General features: G+C 39.0%; 1 protein-coding gene across 3 annotated transcripts; it reads right to left on the reverse strand.

Annotated features, from left to right (window-relative positions):
* Positions 1-1,086: 1,086 nt before the first annotated feature.
* si:ch211-198m17.1 (uncharacterized threonine-rich GPI-anchored glycoprotein PJ4664.02) lies at positions 1,087-19,370 on the reverse strand. Of its 3 annotated transcripts, none has more exons than XM_040044482.1 (14): positions 18,987-19,370; positions 7,796-9,244; positions 7,366-7,545; positions 7,008-7,106; positions 6,774-6,883; positions 6,632-6,690; positions 6,404-6,534; positions 6,177-6,311; positions 5,424-5,466; positions 5,227-5,264; positions 3,880-3,967; positions 3,121-3,316; positions 2,409-2,441; positions 1,087-2,063 (listed from the first exon to the last, which is right to left on the reverse strand). In XM_040044482.1, exons 1-14 carry the CDS (start codon positions 19,036-19,038, stop codon positions 1,935-1,937), a joined length of 2,742 nt encoding a protein of 913 aa, XP_039900416.1. In that variant the 5' UTR covers positions 19,039-19,370; the 3' UTR covers positions 1,087-1,934. The 3 variants fall into 3 exon arrangements, with proteins under 3 accessions (XP_039900416.1, XP_039900434.1, XP_039900426.1); XM_040044500.1 differs by having other exon boundaries at positions 8,891-9,244; positions 18,987-19,365; XM_040044492.1 differs by lacking the exon at positions 2,409-2,441 and having other exon boundaries at positions 18,987-19,368.
* Positions 19,371-21,198: the final 1,828 nt, after the last annotated feature.

A 21,198-nucleotide genomic window follows, 5' to 3' on the forward strand; every position in this document is an offset into this window, starting at 1 on the left:
CAGTTTTTAAGAGCTTGGCTGACTGCCGGCTAACTGCAACACCACAGCAGCAACCACCTCGTCAATCTATGTGACATAGTGCAGCATAATATACAGAGCGGAGAGTTTCTAGGTAAAGTGCATCTGCATCTACCTCCAAGAATAGTCCCATCAACACCAAGATTCATATAGCAGTTAAATTGTATCTCACAGCCTTCTGCAGCTGTAATATTATTGCGTATTCAGCTTAAATGATGACAGTGGCAATCTTTGCAAAAGCAATACTTTTAATTAAATGTTTAATTATGCATATAATTTCTTAATAAACAAACAGAGGCTAGATCACTGTTATTATTGACTTTGGTCGATATGTGATATAAAAACAAAATCAAGAATACAAAAATAAAACACCTTGGGTCACTATATTTGTTTTATTTCCTCATTATAAGGCCACGCTGATGTATCTGTTGTAAATTACTCATTCTCATGCCTCAGTGGCAACAACAGCGATGACTGGAGGCAACGTGTTTTTTAGGTCGGCTGTTTGTCTGTGCCTTCCTGTTGAACATGATTTCTTAGGAATGCCTTGAGGGAAGTTCTTGATTGAGATTATTAAAGTGCGGAGCTATTCTTTCTCAACACCAGAGGTTGCACATTTGACAAATGCGTGAAAATAAAACAGAGATTACCACAAACCTTTTTTTTCTTTTTACAATAAAGAAAAGAAAGCATTACATGTGACATGTAAGTACCTAAGAAGGGGCGAGAACATGTAAGTTACTAATGGATGCAGCTAGGTCCCAAAGACTGAAGTCCTCTTGAACAAAAACAGCTACTTATTGTTAATCGACTACAACCTACAGTCGTTTAATATAACCCACATTTTTTTAATTCCACTGTGCACAAAACACCTGGTTTAAAATAATATTTAACAGTTTCTGGACTGGACAATGTGAGCTTTTAGTGGGAGTTTAGTGCAAGCTGCATGCAGCCATAATATTCTTGTAGCTCTATATTCCAAGTTTTGGTTACATATATTTATAATTTTACAACAAAATCTACAGTTACACTGACTCACATATGTGAATGATGAAAACCAAGTGCAAGGCTCTTTAAATTAATTTATTTCTGCTGGATGTGTGCACACAGTCTTTTTCTTTACAAAAACACACACTTATAAAACAGTCCATTCTCTCAGAAGCACAAAGATAAATATATAATTTATACAGAATCCTTAAAAAAATGTTTACAAATGATTTTTGGCACATCGAAAAAAAGCAGACAGGCTTCTTTTTTTTGCCAGCTTAGCACAATGTTTCCTATTCATCAAACAGACTATTAAACAGGCACATTTTGCAAGTGTAGCTTCAACAGATACAGACTGCTACAACATAAATCCCTTTAAATACTCCCAAACAGGGATCCAGCCCCTTTAGTCATTCACGATTTGCTTAATACAAAAAAAAAAATCACATCCTTTTAGGAAAAATAGCAGGTACCCCATAAGAACCCACATTCAATTTACCTCTGATTTATATAAAAACTAATAGTAAACTTATTATATACTTTAGTGCAATTAGCAAAATAAGATGCTTCATTTTTAAAATTCTATTTGAATTCATCAAAGCATAAAATAAGGATTAAAAGTCAGCTCTGTTGTTAAAAAAAACTGTTATTATACTATATATGAATGTAAGGAGCAACAGCGACATCCACTGGTTGTAACCATTAAGAGCAGACATGATGCACACAAATGAATCTCTTTGGTAATTTTCAAGATTTTTTTTTTTAAATGTCATTTGTGATTCATCATTAATGCAGATAAGCTCAGAGGGTAAAGTATCTTTATAAATAACTCTTCTCAGGATATGTATCTGTCGTCCCAGAGTTTCAAACCAGTTACTTCTTTTTGATCCCGTCTTCCTCGCTCATTTGTAGGTTTTAGTGTTTTCGTTTCAGTTTTTCTTCTCGTCTCCAGGTAAGAAGTAAGGATTTTCATGGCCTTGAACCAGATACGAGTAACGAGATGTATTTTTACCTTTGAAGGTCATCATTTCTTCTGGGTTGAGATCGTACGATCCCGTCTGAAAAGTCAGTAGAAGGAGTGAGTGTGACACTTTCATAAAGAAGCAGGGACTTCATAGGTTCACACACTTTTACCCACAAAACTCAAGACCCACACACAAAGGTAACCCCAGTCACCAGTGTAGACTGAAAAATTATTTATCACTACTCACAAAAATATTGTCAGATGAATTTCTTTGAACATGCTGGATTTAGTGTGAAGATGAAAGCGCACTGCTGAGAAATCCCCGTTAAAGCTCCCCATCACCCAGAAAACCCATCACCTTCTCACTCTGGCATCTCTAAGTTATCAGCAGGGGTGTATCAAGGCAAATCAAGAATCTAAAAGCAAAGCCATGCCTTACCTTTTTCCATCCTTTCTGCTTCCGCTGAAACCCCTAAAGCAACATACTGGGAGTCAGGCAAAGCAGGGAGCGTGGCAGGGGGCTACATGCTAGCACTTTATTTACGATCACAGGAGTTAAAATGCATCATCAAAGCATCTGATTTATCTGGGTAGTGATGCAAGAAGGTCATGTGCCCAGTTATTAATTTGCAGGTCAAAAACAAAGGTCTAGTCTAGCTAAATCTGCCAGAAAGCAAGCTCTACCCACACATAGTTGCAGCTGTAGGTTGAGAGCTAGCGATCGTTGCCTACTAATCAATAGATTGATGGGTCAGTTCCTGGTTTTTCCCAGTCTGTGTGTTGAAGTATCTTTGGACAAGTTACTGAAGTTGTCCCCAGTACATCCATGTGAGTGTGTAAATATTTTAAGTTCTTAAGCATAGAAAAAAGCACTTGTTTAAATGTATTTATGTGCATGAGGCTTATAGTAAAAACTTTTTTATATAAGTACTGTTTCATGTTCCATCTCCATGCAATTTGTTTTGTTTTCAACCTGCAAATCCTTGTTTACTGAGTGGGTTAATAAGCAGATGCAATCTAGATGTGAGATAATGAAGCAACTGAATGAACAAACATTTGATTTAGTTAGTAAGCAACAATATGCAGGACTTTCAGACTGAGGATTAGCAGTAAATAACTGAGACAGCAGAAAAACAGCCGCGGTAACTCACCATTCCGTTGCTTTGAGGCCTTTTGTCCACCAGGACATTACTGCTGCCCCCTTCTGTCATCTCTATAGGAGGAGCTCCATCCCATTTACTGTTGGCACGGGGGATGGGCATGATGCCAGTAGGCCAGGGCTGGTTTAAGTCTTCTGTTGAGTAAGGGCTGCTGCTAATGTCTTGCTTTCTATTTGAGCACAGCCTCCTGACATACAGAAAATAGAACAACAGTCACATTTTATGTTCTATTTTATATCTTGCTTATTTAATTCAGCAGTGAACTCCCACAGACACAGCAACAATCGTTTATTATTAACTGCAGCTGAGCAATTTTGCTACTCCTGCTTGCTAATGCTATAGTTGCCGCATATACACAAAGTCTTGAGGTTTTTTAAAATCTTAAAATTTGTGCCAGTTTTTAAAAACTATTCCGTCTGCTGGTCCAACAGTTTTGGATTCAGTTCTGCAGACACACTAAGTCTTTAGTTAAGTATAGTTTTTCATAGAGAAAAATTAACATGATTGAGGCCTTTGTTTTTCACAGGAGTGCAGAATATGATCACAACTTTGGCCCCGAGTCCTAAAGATTTTTAATAGCCATTTTATTTATTCTGGGCATATGACAACTTGCCCATTTCCAGCCAATCTAGTCCAAGCTACAAACGACCATTTGCACAGATAAGTGGAGCTGTAAGATGCAGAGCAATCAGTACATATGAGCAATGTTTGGGGGGGGGGGGGGGTATAAGTGATCTATAATATTCTTACCAGCAGCAGTATATGAACAAAGCCAGGATAAGAATGAGTAGAATTCCTCCTAGTACGCAGGAAATGATCACCACTGCCAGCAGGGCCGCTGTGAAGACACAATTAAAAACATTGTGCTGTCAGATGGACCCAAGAACACCTTCATCAACACTAATCATCATTTTGTACTTATTGAAACTCATTTTAAACTGGATGTATTCTACTTTCATCTTACAAAACCATTCATCGATTTGACTACTGTGTAACTTTCAGATCACCAAACGGATTGTAATATTAGCTAATCATAACCCCAGAAAATTCAAAGTGCAGTTTTAAAAGATTATTTTATTTATTAAGGGAAAAGGACTAACCAAACGTACTGTACCTAGCCCTACATAAAGAAAACAACAGCTAATAATTGGTAGTAACACCACTGGGAGCAAGTGCTTCAATCAAGCATTTGCAGAAACAGACAATGAGTCTTTTACTTCACTGTGGAGAAATGTTGGCTCACTCTTCTTTGCAGAATTGTTTTTATTCAGCCACATTGGAGGTTTTTCCAGCCAGTTTAATTCACGCCATGGACCTGAATTTGACTAGGACAATAGCTCTAGTAACCTTCTGAAAGGTTAAACTTTTGTCTCATCAGTCCAAAGAATATTTTCCCAAAAGTCTTTGGGAACACAAAGATTTGATATGGCAAATGAAATCACCTTTTAAAAACAGCATTTTGTATTTACTCTGGTGATATTTGTCCAATATTACAATCAGTTTGATGAGTTGAAACATGTGTGACAACGATGTTAAAAAAAAAAAAAAGAAAAAAAAAAGAAATCAGGAAGCGGGTAAATACTTTTTGACAGCCCTTTATTTTAATCCCTTATGTATAACCTTTGGCTGTCTAACATATTTAGAGCCACTTAGTTATTCAACTAAACAGTAGAACTTTTAACATATCCCTGTGGCTACTTCAGAAGTATTCCCTTAGGTAATAATATCCTAGTTAGAAATCTCAGATATATATTTAAATCATCTACTGATCAGAAGGTTGGTAGTTCGATCCCTGGCTCCCACTAGTCTGCATGCCAAATATCCTTGGGCAAGATACTAACCCCAAGATGCTCTCCGATGCATCCATCAGAGTATGAATGTGTGTGAATGGTAGTTAGAAAGCACTAACTAAGCACTAAAACAAACATAGAAGACAGTGCTTGTGTGAATGGGTGAATGTGGCATGTTGTATAGAGCTCTTTGAGTACTCTGGGAGAGCAGAAAATCGCTATATAGGAACCAGTCCATATACTGTGCAGTCTATATGAGTTCTGCTTCTTTAGCATTTCCCCTTTGTAATACTGATGTTATACTCACAGTCATTGCAGTTGAATCCAGCATACCCAAAGGGACATCTGAAAGAAAGCACAGTGACATTCACATTTCAGAACTCCCCAGAACCATAATGGAGTTCAACAATAAATCCACATGGGGGAGCCATGTTTAAACACTGTGCACCAGTGGGAAGACGTGCAAAACCAGTAGACAGAATTTAAAAAAATGTGTGTACTTACGCTTCACACACTTCTCCCACTGGCCTCTGTCCGCTTGGACACGCTGCAAAAAGAAATAGCAATTGTAACTTAGAGATAATGTTTTGACCAATGAATGTTTCAGATTCGCTGGACAGAAACATTTAGCGCTCATGATGGCACATCCAAAAATAGGAGCACTCTGGGAGTCTCTTCACTTAAAGGCTTGCTATTAAACAGTTTACGAGTTGTATGCTGGATTTGTTTGAGGCCTACGGTCTTATTCTTTAACAGTATTTCCTATAGCCGATCTCCTTGGTCACAACCCTACACACAGAGGCAAAGCTGCAATTCTTCCACATGTTTCCAGGGAAACATCCCCATTAAAAAAGAAATGAATTAGAGAGATAAATGAAGGAAGTGTCAGGGGTCAGCATGGAAAAAAGGCTACAGCTCTTGACCTTGTACGTGAGTCTCACTCCCTGTTGATTCTTCTTCTCATTCCCACATAGAATTTTTTTTGCAAGGATAAGAAGGTTTTGTTACGGTTCTCGTGACTGTAGACGAGCTCGGGAAATTTCGCTTGAGCTTAGTCTTAAAAGCTGCAGGTGGTCAGCTTTAGTGGTCCATGCATGAGCCTTTAATGTATAATACTATTGCAGCAGGACGTTGTGAAGGCAAAAAAAAACATTAAAGACTTGATGTAAATACTAGAGCATGTGGTAGTTTCCTCATTTAAATCCAACACAGGTCTGGATTACGGAAAAAGTAATAATCCGAAATAGTCACTTTTACCTTTGCAACTAGTGTTTGAGTACACATTGGAGATGTAGCCATCTTTACAGGTACATGCAGCCTGGCCATTTGTATTTGTGCACACTGTAGTGGAGACTTCACAAGGTAATGGGCTCAGCTCACACAGGTTTATGCCTAAGAAGGGGCGAGAACAGAACAGGCTATGTAAATCAAAGATACATTATTAACTGATCACTTGACTTGTATAGAATGTAGTCAGCATTTACTTGTATATGTAGCTTGACCCAGAAGTCCAGTGGAAGTTTTTATAGCTTCATTTATGGCGTTATTAACGGTAGTTTGATTTTCAGTGGTGTCACTAAACACATTATTTACAGTTGCTTGCACGCTACCTGGTCTGGAGATTTATAGAAAACAACCAACAGAGGTTAGACACCTTTTTTAACATGTGGCATCGCATCTTTGTATAACAGGAAAGTGAAACATGCACTCACTCAAGTTGCACAACATCAGACCGGATATACCCTGGCTGTTTCTTGAGGATATCGCTAAGCTGTGAAACAGAATAAACGCAGTTTATTGATTAAGTTGACAAATTCTAGAGCTACCCAACATGTTTCTGTCTTCATAACCTACTGTTGCTGAAATGTTAGCAGCCGTCATCTGGAATATCTTTGAAGACCTGTTGAACATTTCATTTTGAAATTTTAAGGTGGTAAGATGAAGCCTCCCTGGGAACACATGGGCTGCGTGATGAAGAGGAAAAGAGAATATAAGGCGACAAATTCACTATTAACACCCAATTACACTTTCATTTACGCATTAGACTTTTTGTCTGAACAGACATAAAATGTTTTCATTTTTTTTTACCAGGTACACAATGTCCATTCAGCAGGTAGGTACCAGTGAGACACTGGCAAGTGCCATTAAGACAGACGCTTTCAAGTGGACATGGGACAGCTGGACACACTGGCAAGCAAGAAAAGAAAATGTATCCCATAAACAAATGTTATTTCTGTTTTGTTAATTACAAAATACCTTTTTTGGCCACATGGAGTGAGCACAAAAATAAGTTATATACAGCTTTTAAATAACATTTTTTTGCAAGCTAACAGTTGCTTCTTTATATCTCCAGGATATGTGGGAACATTATTATTCATGTCAAGGTGCATGTCTGATTTCATAATGTGTATTCTAGTCTATGGAAAAGCAATTTAAAGGTACAAACCTATGACTGGACTCTGCGTAGTGGTGGGTGGAGCTGGAGTGGTTTGGTTGCTGGTAGTGATCTGTGTTGGTTGCAGGGTGGTGGTTGTGATGTTAGAGACGGTGGTTGGAATGGCAGTTGTAATGCCACTAGCTTCAGTTGAAAGAGTTGTAGTTGCGGTTACTGCAGTGTGATTTGTCACTATATCATCAAAAGAAGAGAAACAATCAGATCAGAAATAGAGATAGAAAATACATGGATATGGGTATTAAAGTATGGTACTGTGTGAATAAGCATATTTAATAAACACAATACCTTACTTTAACCTATATCCTAGTATGCACTCTCATGAAATACTGGATGGATTGTCATGAATTTCCTTCTCACCTCCATGATATAGTATATTATTTACAAGAACACACATCAACATGTATCATGCTGTTAGTATTACCTCCTGAGCTTGCTGTTGAGGGACTAAGGGTGGTGGCATTTCCACTGGGGGGTACGGTGCTATTGCCTGGGGAGGTGCTTGGAGGGAAAGAGCTGGAGTTGGAGATGGTGGTGGGTGAAGAGGGTGAGGGTCCAGCTGTGAGTGTTGTGTTTATGGCAGCAGTTGAGGACAAGGGTGCAGTAGTAGATGCAGCAGTCTCAGGAGAGGTGTTAGTAGTGTTTGGTTGAGTAGATGGAGTTAACACAGCTGTAGAGCTTACTGGGGTGAGTGTCGTTGTAATTGCTGTGCTGTTGCTGGTTTCTTCAGTAGTTGAAGTTGTGATGTTGCTTAGTGGTGTAGTTGCTGTAATAAAAGTTGTGTTGTTGCTTGTGGGTGTGACTGGAGTAATGTTAGTTGAATGGTTGCTTGTGGGAGATGTAACCATAGCCGTGCTGTTGCTTGTGTGTGTAAATGGTGTACTGGCAGTGGTGTCGTTGTTAGTCTGGGTGACTGGTGTACTTGCAGTTATGTTGATGGTTGTGTTTGTGACTGGCATAACTGTAGTTGTGTCATTACTGGTGTTGGTCATTGGTGTGCTAACAGTGGTGTCATTGTTAGTCTGGGTCACAGGCGTACTTGCAATTGTGTGAGAGGTTGAGTTTGTCACTGGTGCACTTGTAGATGTGTCATTGCTGGTGTTTGTAATTGGTGTACTGGCAGTGGTGTTGTTAGTCTGGGTGACTGGTGTACTTGCAATTGTGTGGGTAGTTGAGTTTGTGATTGGCATAACTGTAGTTGTGTCATTGCTGGTGTTGGTCATTGGTGTGCTAACAGTGGTGTCGTTGCTAGTCTGGGTCACAGGCGTACTTGCAATTGTGTGAGAGGTTGAGTTTGTCACTGTTGTGCTCGCAGATGTGTCATTGTTGGTGTACGGTGTACTATGAGTTGTGTAGGTGGTTGAATATGTCATCATTGTGCCGTTCCCAGTGTCTGTAACTGCTGTGCTACTAGTGGTGTCATTGTTAGTCTGGGTGACTGGTGTACTTCCAGTTGTGCCATTGGTGGAGTGTGGTGTACTTAGAGATATGTTGGTGGTTGTGTGTGGGATCAATGTACTTGTGCTCATTGTTTGATTCGTGGCTGGAACAGGAACCGTGGTTGTATTTGCAGTCTCGCTATCGCTGGTAGGATTGCTCGTCCCTGGCCTTGCAGTCGACATGCTTGCGTCAGTGGTTGGAGGTGATGGAGAGGGAGCTGGGCTGCCAGTGGTCACAGTACCGTTCTCAGTAACCGTAGTATTAATAGTGATCGTGGACTGAGTGCTCAGATTAATTGTCTCTGCATTGGTCAGAGTTGTGTGCACAGTTGTGAATTCTCGAGTAGTACTTTCTGTTGCTCTAGTCACTTCTGAAGCAGTTGTCAAGCCGCCGTCTGTGAGGGCACTGCTTGGATTTGTTTCAGTTGTTTCTCCTAGAATGAACACAAAAGCACAAAAATAATCAGATTTTTACCTTCTCTTCAAGTCCAAAGCTTGCCACAGTAAAATGATTTTTTTTTTAAAAAGGGCATGTATAGGACAGATATATATATACTGCCTCAACTATTCTTTAGTGGGAAATCTACGTCATAACTTACAATGCAACCGAAAAGCCTTCTTAAATCTGCCATAACCTTCCACGTAACCTGAAGTGCCCCTCCCAAGAAATGTAACTACATGTCGGACCGATGAAGTCCGCACTGACTGAATGGCGTGGAAGGTTGTGGTGTAAGCTTAAGAGGGGTTATCGGTTATGCCCCAAGTTACGACATAGATTCAGGTATAATTCAGGCATAAGTGTTTAGTCCAGATTTTAATGCTAAACATCCAATGTCTAAAAGAAAAGACACTCTCCTATTTAAATCAATCCCACCTGTAGTGGAGCGGGTAGTTGTTTACTCGTGGACTGAATTAAATTGACATTGAAAATGTTATCAATGCTTTTCAAGTCCAGATGCCCTTTACTCTAGATTAAAAATGAAAGGACTTCTGCTGCTGTGGCGTCTAGGCAAGTATGCTGAAAACACCAAATTGCATCACCTTTCAGTAAAATAGTTGATGAGGTTTTAAAACAAAAATGTGTTACTTATGTACAATTTTATCAACAATATATAAATGAATGTTCAAGAGTATTCAGTCACAAATAAAATTTGATGTTGTGTTTTTGTCCAACAGGTATGTCTACTGACTAAAGTGTGTGTGTTTTTTCTTTCTAGCATTTCTTGGGGGACATGTCCTTCTTTACGTCCTAAATACTCTACTACTTTCACCAGGTAGTTGCTGCTCCAATAGCACATCATCTACCTCCATCTCAACCAAACCCCATCCCTAGCATCCTCTTCTGTCATACCAGCCTTCTGCTTGTCCTTCTTCACTACATCCATAAATCTCATCTGTTGTCTTCCTCTTTTCCTCCTGCCTGGTAGCTCCATGCTAAACATCTTTACAACATATCCACTACCCCTCCTCTGCATATGTCACAACCATCTCAGACTTGTACAGAGATCATTTTTAACTGAAATTTGCAGAATTATCCTGCTGAAAATCACACAATGAGCGCCAACCTAAACAGTAAAGTCGACAGGACTGTCCACCACAGCAACAGTTGACCCTGTTACTTTGATGGACAAGGACTTTAAGCTGTAATCACACGAGGTCATGACTTAAATAAAAATCTAAAACACAGCACATAGAACAGTTGAAAAAAAATACTGAATTTGTTGATAAGAACTACCGTAAACAAGCTGCCTTCTGTTTGTTCACTGTGCTGTTCTGACGCCTGTTCTCATTTAGCCTGTTCCCATTCTTTAGGAACAGTACAAACAGTAGGTGGTCTTTGATAATGAGTGATTACATTCAAAGCATGTTTTTTCAGCAGCCAGAGAGGATAGATATTCTACTGCCAGGAGTCAGATGGGTGGACGCCTTACACAAATAGTTTTCTCCAGTGGTGAAAAAATCAAGACTAATATCAGATCCTGAGCTTGATTTGATTACACTGTGTGCACAAGGCCAGTGTGTGACCTAATGTCTTTATCACTTAGTAACCGAGACTCATTTAAAGATGAAAAACCAGAGGCTCCAACATGACACACCCTGTGATGCATTCAGTGAGCACACACCTATACCCAACCTCAAAAGTCATGTACTGGAAGACAAAAATAAGACATTGAGCAGTTAAATAGATAAAGAAGTAACAAATGATAGTTGAAATTCAACTGTCACAGTTGACGTTTTCAGTGATCATAAATTAAAGGAGTGGCAGAACTAGATATTGATATATGAGGTAACAGAGCATGAAATCATTGCTACGAAATGCATATCAGTTCCTGGATATTCAAGATCATGGCTTAAATACATCTTATTAATCTTACTGGATAACCAGAGATTTAGATTAATGGAAAAACCTCTTAAATCAGATCCAGCCAGTCACGCAGTGACGTTACATTCTCAGTGAAATTTTAATAAGATATAATGTAGACGTGTTTCCAAGAACAACTAAAGATGAAGGTTCAATTTGTACCTTTTTACATCTTTCCCTGCATATCTTCAACTCTCTACAATCTCACATCAAATTTATGTCAAAAATATTTATTAATAATATTTATTATCAAAAGTACATAAAGTTTTTAATCGTTTTTTTAAAAACTGTTTTGCTTTAACTGAAACTAAACAGCCAGTTTCAGCTAAGCACACCATCCTGTCAGGTGCGTGACTCCACTACAGCCGAGTTAATGTCACTGCCAGCAGCAGGTGCATTTTCGTGCTGATTTGAGGCACTGCAAATTCTGAACATTTTAGTAGCACTGCCGATTGAGCACACAGCATTATTCTACAATTGCAATTAATCTTGTTGACCCCATAGAAGTAGCAAAAAAAAAAAAAAAAAAAAAAAATAGTAGCACTTATTCTAAGTATAAGGAGTCATAATAAACTTTGTCAAAGAGCCTTATCGTTTGTTATCAGTATTTCTATATACTGGTCAGATTGGAAAGTTTACAGGCAGTCTCCATGAGTTGCAGTAGTTTTTGGTAAATATGTATCAATGTCATTTAAAATAAGGAACTAAAGTCAGTGCGCCCCAGGGCAGCTGTGGCTACAATGTAGCTTGCCATTGCCAGTGTGTGAATGTGTGTGTGAATGGGTGAATGACTGAATGTAGTGTAAAGCGCTTTGGGGTCCTTAGGGACTGAGTAAAGCGCTATACAAATGCAGGCCATTTACCATTTACCATTCCTAACATTAGCTACAGTTGTGCTCAGAGCTAATTGGCAAGCAAATGTATGCTAACCCAATGCTCTCAAATAAGTTTCCAAATTTAGAGATATGGAGAGATAATAGTACCCACCGCAGTATCCCAACCGCAGCGTCAAGTCATCCAATCTTTAAAATCATTTTTAACAGATGTGAAATCTCTTGGCCTTACACTGCCGCCAGAAAGAAAGCATTAAAAAGTACAATATGTATTTTATTTTGTTTATTTTAGCTGTATCTGATGTGTCAATAGTCATCAATTGGGAAGTGGTTTTTCTTTTTACTGTCAAAGTAATGGTGAGTGTTAGTCACAGACTGTATATTAAACCACCATGACATCACCCATTTGTTCCTCAGCTCTGACTTTTGAAACATCGACTTTAGCATTTTGGTCACTGCCAATAATGCTCGAGTAGTCTTGTCGGAGAGATGGATGAGTTTAAAAAAAATGCACCGCTTCCTTTTACGATGCAACAAATCAACTATAGACACAAAAACAGTTTTTTTAGTCTGTCAATTTTAGGATGGAGTTGGACATTTGGAGTTTTTAACATCAAAGTCCAAATCAATTGACTGCCTCTCTCTTTGTCAAATTTGTCTCTTCCTTTTTCACACCCAGAGGCCTGTTGCTAGTTAACAGTACTTAACTATCAATGATTAATGGTTATTCATTTTAAGGTCACTGGGTCAGGTTTCTGGCATTGTTGTAACAAAGCTGTAATGTTTTGATTGGGTTAATACAAAATCTTACAAATCAAATCACAACTTATATCTAATCTTAATTTAAATCACCGAATACTGACACCATGAGCTGCAGAGGAGAAGGATATATGCATATAAATGCAATATAACCACTGCACCTGAATGGGAAGTATGTTCACATGCAATGCCATAATCACATAAACAAACCAAGAGGTTCATTACTGCATGTTATTTAATAACTATCTGCCACTTTGGCCACGCAAAACTGGAAAAACAACTCAGGCAGTGAAAGACATCTGGCTTCGTCTGCGGGACATATTGTTTACAAACACTGATGTGGCAATAACTAAATGAAATGCAGATTTAATTACCAAGACATGAAAGCACTTTGTCCGTTTGAGGATTAGTTATAGATAAATGTCTTGGCAGCAGTAAAAAGTAATTGAATTCAGCGGTGTACTTTAACAGCCATTTAAAGTAGGGCTGTACTGATTGTGAAATTCTGGGTCGATATTTAAGTTTAACATAGTGATTTGGCAAACAGCAGATACCAACGCAAATGTTTGATTTATTGTTTATTTTCTGTTATTCATTCTCGCTTTTATGACAAGGGAACAAAAGAAATATCTTGCTTTCAGAAGCAATAGTCGTGATTTGTCAGAGCTCTGTCTCATCTCATCTCTTGCTTACAGCTTAATACTTGGAAAGAAACTGGAACCAAAATGCAGGGACGGTAATATCTAAAAGCGTTGCTGATACACTGAGTGTTCGGATATTTATCTGAATGAAGATTAGTGCATGCTACGGTCACATCATAAAAACAATAGTTTGTTTATGGACAGAGGGAAGTAACAGACAATAGGGTGTCACGGATATGAATGCATATGTCATGAGAAACACAAATATAATGGTTCTCTTTTTGTCCTCATTTTCATATTATTGTTTGTTTATTGCCGCTTCTCCAATTCCATTCACATGAAAACATTGTCTGAAAAAGTCCGTACAGAACAGCACACTTCGATGACGTCCTGGCTGAAGACTGATGGCACAATAGCAACAAATTGTGCCCGCCTGACCACAGACCACATCATTTCCAAACTACGTGTAGTAAGGCCCAGCCTAAGGCCTTTATTTTTCAGTTGGCAAGTTGCCATAATGGAAAAGGTTACCAAAAACCCAAGACCCAGTCCAAACAGACAATCAGTGAGTAGTATTGTTGAAAGAAGAGTAATTAAGAGCACACTCTGTGTTGCAAGCCTAACAGGCAGCCTTGTCTCTAAGGATTTAGCCTACAGCCGGGTAATCCCCTGCAAATATAAAAGAGATGACTGGGACAGGCAGGGTGACAAGTGGGGTTAAGGTCGACCTGTGAACACACACTCGGGAGGATATGGATAAGAAGGTCCGGCTTTGCTCCGATTCCAATAAGGATGTTTAATAAACTATCGCTAAAAGCTCCTGTGACTGTCCACCTTTATCTTTCCCTTTATTTTCTCAATGCTAACATCAAACAAGCACAATGGGGAAGTTTATCTGTAGTCAAGGAGATGTTTGTTTCTAGCTGCCGAAGCTTCGCCAGACTTCAATTTACTCACAGAAATAGAAAGAGAAAGAACAAGACTTTGGCACTGATGCTCATGTTTCAGTTCAGGGCTTTAGTGACGCAGTAGAATTTCTATAAAGTACCTGCTCATGAACAGACCGTTAGATCCTGTTCCCCAAACACACATCCTTAACTTCCTCTCAATGCTGCCACTCCCAGATAATACATGGCCGTCATTGCCGATAACACTGGGCGAGAGCCAGTGGAATCTAGAAGGAACAGTACAGCGCTGCAGACAAAGAATCTCCTCTCTTCTGTGTTGCTATGAAACTGTTCGTTCAGTTCATTAGTGCAAACTGCAGTCTTGAAATAATTGTCTATTACGTCCAGCAGCACAGAGCTGGACCAGCTGATCAAAGACTGCACACAGAGCAGGAGATGAACTGACAGGTTGTGACCCAATAGCCAGGAAGAGCCCGAAGCCAGAAGGCAGGATCTCATTAAGGAGAAAGAAGAGTCTGGCCAATAGTGTGTGCAGTAGTCGTGCGCCTAAAATCATCTAAAATGACATCTGAAACATGCTGTTCCAAGGCAAAAATGCTACAGGCATATTGGACCATGGCTCGCAGCTAATTACTGCGCACACTTTGTAGGTTAATGGGAGCGAACAAGTCTTGCATGCTGTTTTATGACCTCCTGGTATTTAAAAGCTGTTTTAAATGTCATGGAGCACTGACAGATACACACACAGGTCAGTTTCTTGCTGTATCCACAGAGGGGTAAAACCAGGACTGAGGGAGGCCACATCAAAGCTACACAGCTGATGCCACTTGAGCAGGAGCGTCCTTACAGGACACAGAGAGACTTTTAATATTCATTAACCAACAGTCAGTCATGCAGCTAACTGTCTCATGTTAACAGCTCTGATAAGAGGATGCACACAGATGCCTCAGAAGCTGGATAGAGTAGTTAATCATATGCATATAATTATTTACAGTATATACACAAAACTGATAAGAGTAGCAAATAGTAAATTAACAGACAACTTTTTGTTAGTAGCAACAAACAATTTGCATTTACAGCTTTTTAACTACTGCAAGTATTTTTTTTTCCAAGTTATATAATAAATCCAGTCTATCAGCACCCAGGATTACTGCACTTTTTCGTCAATACCTTAAAACCAGAATTTATTGGTTCAGATAGAAAACTGCAGTAATTCAAGCTTGGTGTACCTAATATTTATGCAACTGATAGCCTAAATCATAGAAGGGCATGATGCTGAATCACTTTGACGCATTACTGTAATGAAAGCAAAAGTGCCCCCTAAATGCAAAAGTTGAAAAAAAAAATTATTCTTAAATTTAATTTGATTGTGATCATTAATCACACAGGCCTAGAGGTCAGTTGTTGAGCCCCTGACAACCACACGTCTCTAAGAAAACATGTCGATTCCCAGACAGCTTAAATTAGCGATTGGTTGTTGTTGCTGTCACTTGATATAAAATCTGTTGCTATAGCTTCAATCACACAGGCTTGGGATGCTAAGGAAAAATGTAGATTCCCCACCTGGAGGCAGCATCATCTAACATCCGCTCACAGTCAAGAATATGCATTTTTCTTATTGGTTGGTTATCAGTAGGTTAATAAAGGTGCAAGGCTTTAATATTTTTAATTGTCTTATATATGAATATATTAAATATCTTTATATTTTGGATGTCTTGAATAAATGCTATCTAAAAGGCTAGCATTGGAGTGTGTATATTATTGTATGTCATTATTGTTTGAAGTCCTTTCATTAAACTCTTAAATTCTTTATCACACATTTTATTTTTTATGATCCAAACACAGGTTATAAAGTCTATTACTAAATCTTTACTTACTTACATCTGGATTATCATATAAACGTAATCTTGGTCAGAACAGTAGCTCTTCCTGCTGCTTGATGCCTGACACCCACATGTGCTGGCCATCACGCATAGAAACATATTTACTGCGGAGGTGGGAGTTAAATAAATGAATACATAAATACATGAACCTGACCTGATATCTAATCTGAGTTTCTATTCATTCCAGAAGATGATGTCATACTCTAGTCTTTTCTTTGGCCCCTTCCTTATCAGACAGACCAATTTGTGGTATTAACAGTGGGAGGAGCCAGACAGACATGAGTTCTCTATTCTCTGTATGTGAGCAAACAGGGCTCTTTTACTGCAACTTTGGAGTAACAGATGGCTCCCTGGAGCAAGAGCTCACTTGCAGGGCTTCTGCACATATCATATCCAATTAAAGCTCCGCCAGCACATGCTTTCCAATTACAGAGTGAGATTTACTGCCCTGAAGCAGGTCTAATCCATCTGGATACAGCAGGGACACTGTGACAGAGGAGGGAAAGAAGGAGAAGAAACAGCAGCGAAAACGTGATGAGAAGTGGATATAAAACCGGGTGCCAAGAGGTAGGATGGAGGGAAATGAGAAAGTGAAGCAGATAGTAGCACAGATAGGAATGTTTAATATGGCAGAACAATTACCATTATTCAGAAGCAAAGAATAACTGAGAGGCAATTGTGTTGTAGGACAAATGATTGTTGCAAAAGCAGGGTTAGTAATGTGTGAATCAAAAACTGTCCACAAGAGAAACTCAATAGAAAAATACTCCTTTTTTTTTAACTTCCACATCTGTTCCTTAACTGCCGAGTCTGCCATGCTGACCTAATGATGACTGGCCTGAAAACACGACACGTGGAACAGACAAGACGCAGCACATGGCGTGAGAGGAAGCAGTAGCGGGAAGAGGAGAGACAGGCACTGAATGTGCTCTGCTGCTTTCGTACAGGAGGCTCAAAAACATGAGGCGGCAGCTTCAGAGGAGGAGGAGCACAACCTTCAGGAGGTCTTTTCATCTGGACTCTTTACTGCCGCTTCACACTCGCTAAAGTGCGTCAGCTCCCCACAGTTTTCTCCCTGCCTGCTTAACTGCGTCGCTATAGAAGTAAACACATGACATGAAAAGAGAAACACGCAGCCTGCAGGCTTCAAGTGAGACTCCGGCACATGACAGCGACAATTACTCTCAGTCATCATATGAGGAGCTTAAAACACAAAGATCCACTTGAGAGGCAAGATAATAGAAAGAGCGACAGATTTATTTAACTGCAGTTAAGTTTAGTGACAAAGGCTCTAGTGAAGATTTTTCTCAGAATAACTTGAGCAGCTTCACTACAGTTTGGAGGGTGCACAGAGTAAACTTTGTGTGTGGAGTGTGTTGCGCTTCAGGGGGTCGCCTGGTGTTTGAACGATGCCTTCTCCCTGGCATGAGTCTACCCCCAGAGAGCTTTGAGTCACACTGAAGGAGTTGAGTCAGGTTCAAAACTATCTGGGGAAAATCCCCACCAATGAAAGTCTAGTTAAAAAACAAAAAGTTGAGTGTGCAGCACTTACTGGGGATAAGACACGTGGTTTGATTATAGTATACCCAAGGAAAAACGTTTATGCACTTTATTCAACCTTAATTTCCTAAATTGACTATTAAACAAACTCACAATAAATGGCCTTAAACTCTTTAGAAGGTGAGTTCGGTTACTGCACACGAAGACTGGATTTATTAACATTTGTACAACAAAGGCGAACACGAACACTGACCATGAGTCATTAATCATCAGTCTCAGTCATAATGGCCTGTTAATAGCTAAACATTTACAATTTTCCTGGCCACACAAGCGCTGGAAACCACATTACCCATCCAGAAAAATCAAAGTCTAACTAAATCATAGCTGAAGTAATGGCACTATTAAGGATTTAAACACAACACCAACGGCCCCACGAGCTTTCTGTGCTTAGAAAAATCAAACCATTAAATTAAACAAGAATGCCCAATTACATTCTTCTTGCCTCAATATAAGTAAAATACAACTCAATATAACTAAAAACTTATATAAATCACGTATTCTAATTGAAATTAAGTAATGAAGCTGTTTGCATTAACACTGTTGAAAAAACAATGTAACAACCTAATTAAGAAAGAGAAACATCCTTTTAAGTAGCAGCTACATTGTATACTCACTGTAACAGTATAAATATCCATCCACCCATTTTCTTCCACTTATCCACCGCAGTATGAATATGTTAAGGATTTACTTTAGTTTAAATCTAACATCTTGTATTTTAAATGACTTTGTCGTTTTGGGGAAGTTGGGATATTTGTATCTTTGTACTTGTTTTTTTAAAAAAAAGGATTCATCCATACTGTATGAATAATCCCTTTTATTGTCCTACAGGTCATGTAAATGTAATCATGGGACCAATAATGATAAATCCACTTTGCATTTTATAATAAAAATATCTAACTATAGATGCATACAGTGTGCACAGTAAAATGAGATTTCTTCTTGTTAGAAATAGGCGCAATATTCTGTAATGTATCAGCACTAAATTTAAAGAGGGGCTATATTTACTTTGACCCTAAAATAAATTCTAATATTGTTGCTGCTTGGCTTGTACGGATTAAAGTACAATTTGGAAGATTTTACCTTTACTGTGTGTTATTTTTAACTAAAAGTACTTACATTACATTTCGTTGATCACAATTTAAGGCTTCACGTGGAGATTTAATCCCAACTACAGAACAATAAACAGTAACTACACGGTGTCTAACGCCGTTGGAAGTAAACTTCACTCACCTTTGGCTGCAGAACCAAAGAGAAACACCGCAAACAGACAAATGAGAAACATCTTTAAGTTGTTCTGACAGTTTGTAAAGCCGCTCCTCAGAGAGGTGGTTAGCCGGTTATGAAGTTCGTGTCCGGCGGGCGTAACAGTGTATAACGGTTCACTTCAGGCGCTGTCTCCTCTGGTCTGCTACAGGTGGCTGGGGATCTCAGACTGGGAGCTGCAGACTTTGACACGGTTAAAAGCTTTATCCCCTCCTCTGATTGGCTGCCTGTCCTGTCACTTATCATTACTGTACCGGAGCTGCAATGGCTCTGCCTCCACCCACGGACCAGGGCTTTGGTTATAATTATTGCCAGCAACAACACAGAAGAAGACTTTGGTAGAGTGTGCAAGTCTAATTTTAGCTCTGCAATGACGTGAAAGTTGAAAAAGAGCAATTAGCGCCTTATCAATGACGAAAGAGTCGCAAAGAAAAATTCATCAAACAACAAAGGGGTCACGGTGACGATGTTAATTAGGGCTGCCCCCCTCAGAGGCTCTGAGACAAATCCTCAGTTTCAGTTATTTTCCACTGGGGGTTTGCTGGTTTCAGTTTGGTAGCGTTTACATTCGTTTAACTTTCATTCATTTCAGTATTAGTTATAGGGGATTTTATAGTATAATGAGGTGGTATGTATTAACCTTAAAAACACTGATCAGGTCAGCAATTTCCGGTGCAGCATGCAGATGTTAGTGGCAGAACATGGAAGCATGTATCCATCCTGCTTACTATCAAATGTTCAGGCTAGTAGATAGAAGAGGAGTTTAAGGATGTGAGGTGTTTTCTTAGCACACTTTGAGCCATTTAGTACCAACTGAACATTGTTTACATGCCACAGCCTACCAGGGTGTTGTTGCTGAACATGCCAATCCCTTTTCGACCACAGTGTAGCCATCTTCTGATGGCTGCTTCCAGCAGCTTGCTTCTATACCATCTTCTATACCAGGGGTGTCAAACTCAAATACACAGTGGGCCAAAATTCAAAACTGGAACAAAGTCGCGGGCTAACGTTAATATTTATTGAAATATTTTTATTCCTCCAGATATAAGAATTAATCTTTTCTTATGGACTCAAACACATTTTGCTGAAAAACTGAATATGGAACAAGCAAAGCTTAATACTAAACAATATATATATATTAGCTGTATAATACCAGTAGGCCAGCTCTAATAGTAATTTGGTATGGCTTTGCGGGCCAAATGTAATTAGGCTGCGGGCCAAATTTGGCCCGCGGGCCAGAGTTTGACACTTATGTTCTATACCATTTTTACTTTAGTAGTTTTGTGCAATAAATCGTGTTTAATGACATCTATTTTTCAGTAGTTTATGTTTTCTTTTTTCACTTTGTGTTACCACCCACCCCAGTCAACACTTCATTTTTAAGTGGGGCGTAACATAAGTGGAAAATCCAAATCCAAATCATTTCAAACTTGTTTCTTAGCCTCCACAGGTACCAGAATCACAACCACAATCCAATAGAGCAGCACCTGGTGAAATGGGAAATATGCATCACGGAGCTGACAAATCCACAGCAACTGTGTGATGTCATCATGTCAACATGGACCATCAGGAATGTTTCCAGCAGTTTGTTGGATTTATACTTAAGAATTAAGGCAGATAGGATTTTTTTTTAATCATCTATTACTAGATGAACTTCAGGATATAACTAGAGGAAAACTCAGTCTTTTATCCTAGTAACAATTTTATGGTAGGCTGATAGACCAATTGCCAGAACCATAAAAGTAGAAGATTAAAAGTCCTACAAGAATGAATATACCCACTGAAATCTCAACTAAACACTTGTAAGATAACAATAATACACATTGAAGAAATTCCACTCATATTTAACCAATTGTATCAATTGACTATAAATCTCTCTTACAATGTGACTCAGTGACCAACCCACAATACACATATCAGGTGGATGCTTTACAGCCTCACTGACTGTTTCTAAAAAAAAGCACCAGTCTTATCTTCCAGAAAGAATATGACACATACAGTACATGAAAGCCAAAAGTGCTTCAGCTGCAAACCTTGACCTCACGATGGATTTTCAATATATCCTAATATTTCCCTTTGGTACAGTTGCTTTTTAATTTGATAATCTACTCTCTTTGTCCTCCCATTGAGATGCACTGTCTCACATTTAATTCAGCCGGTTTGGATCAAACTCTGGCCT

Source organism: Simochromis diagramma, unplaced genomic scaffold (assembly GCF_900408965.1).
Source record: "Simochromis diagramma unplaced genomic scaffold, fSimDia1.1 OVJJ01000321.1, whole genome shotgun sequence".
Classification (NCBI taxonomy): domain Eukaryota; kingdom Metazoa; phylum Chordata; class Actinopteri; order Cichliformes; family Cichlidae; genus Simochromis; species Simochromis diagramma.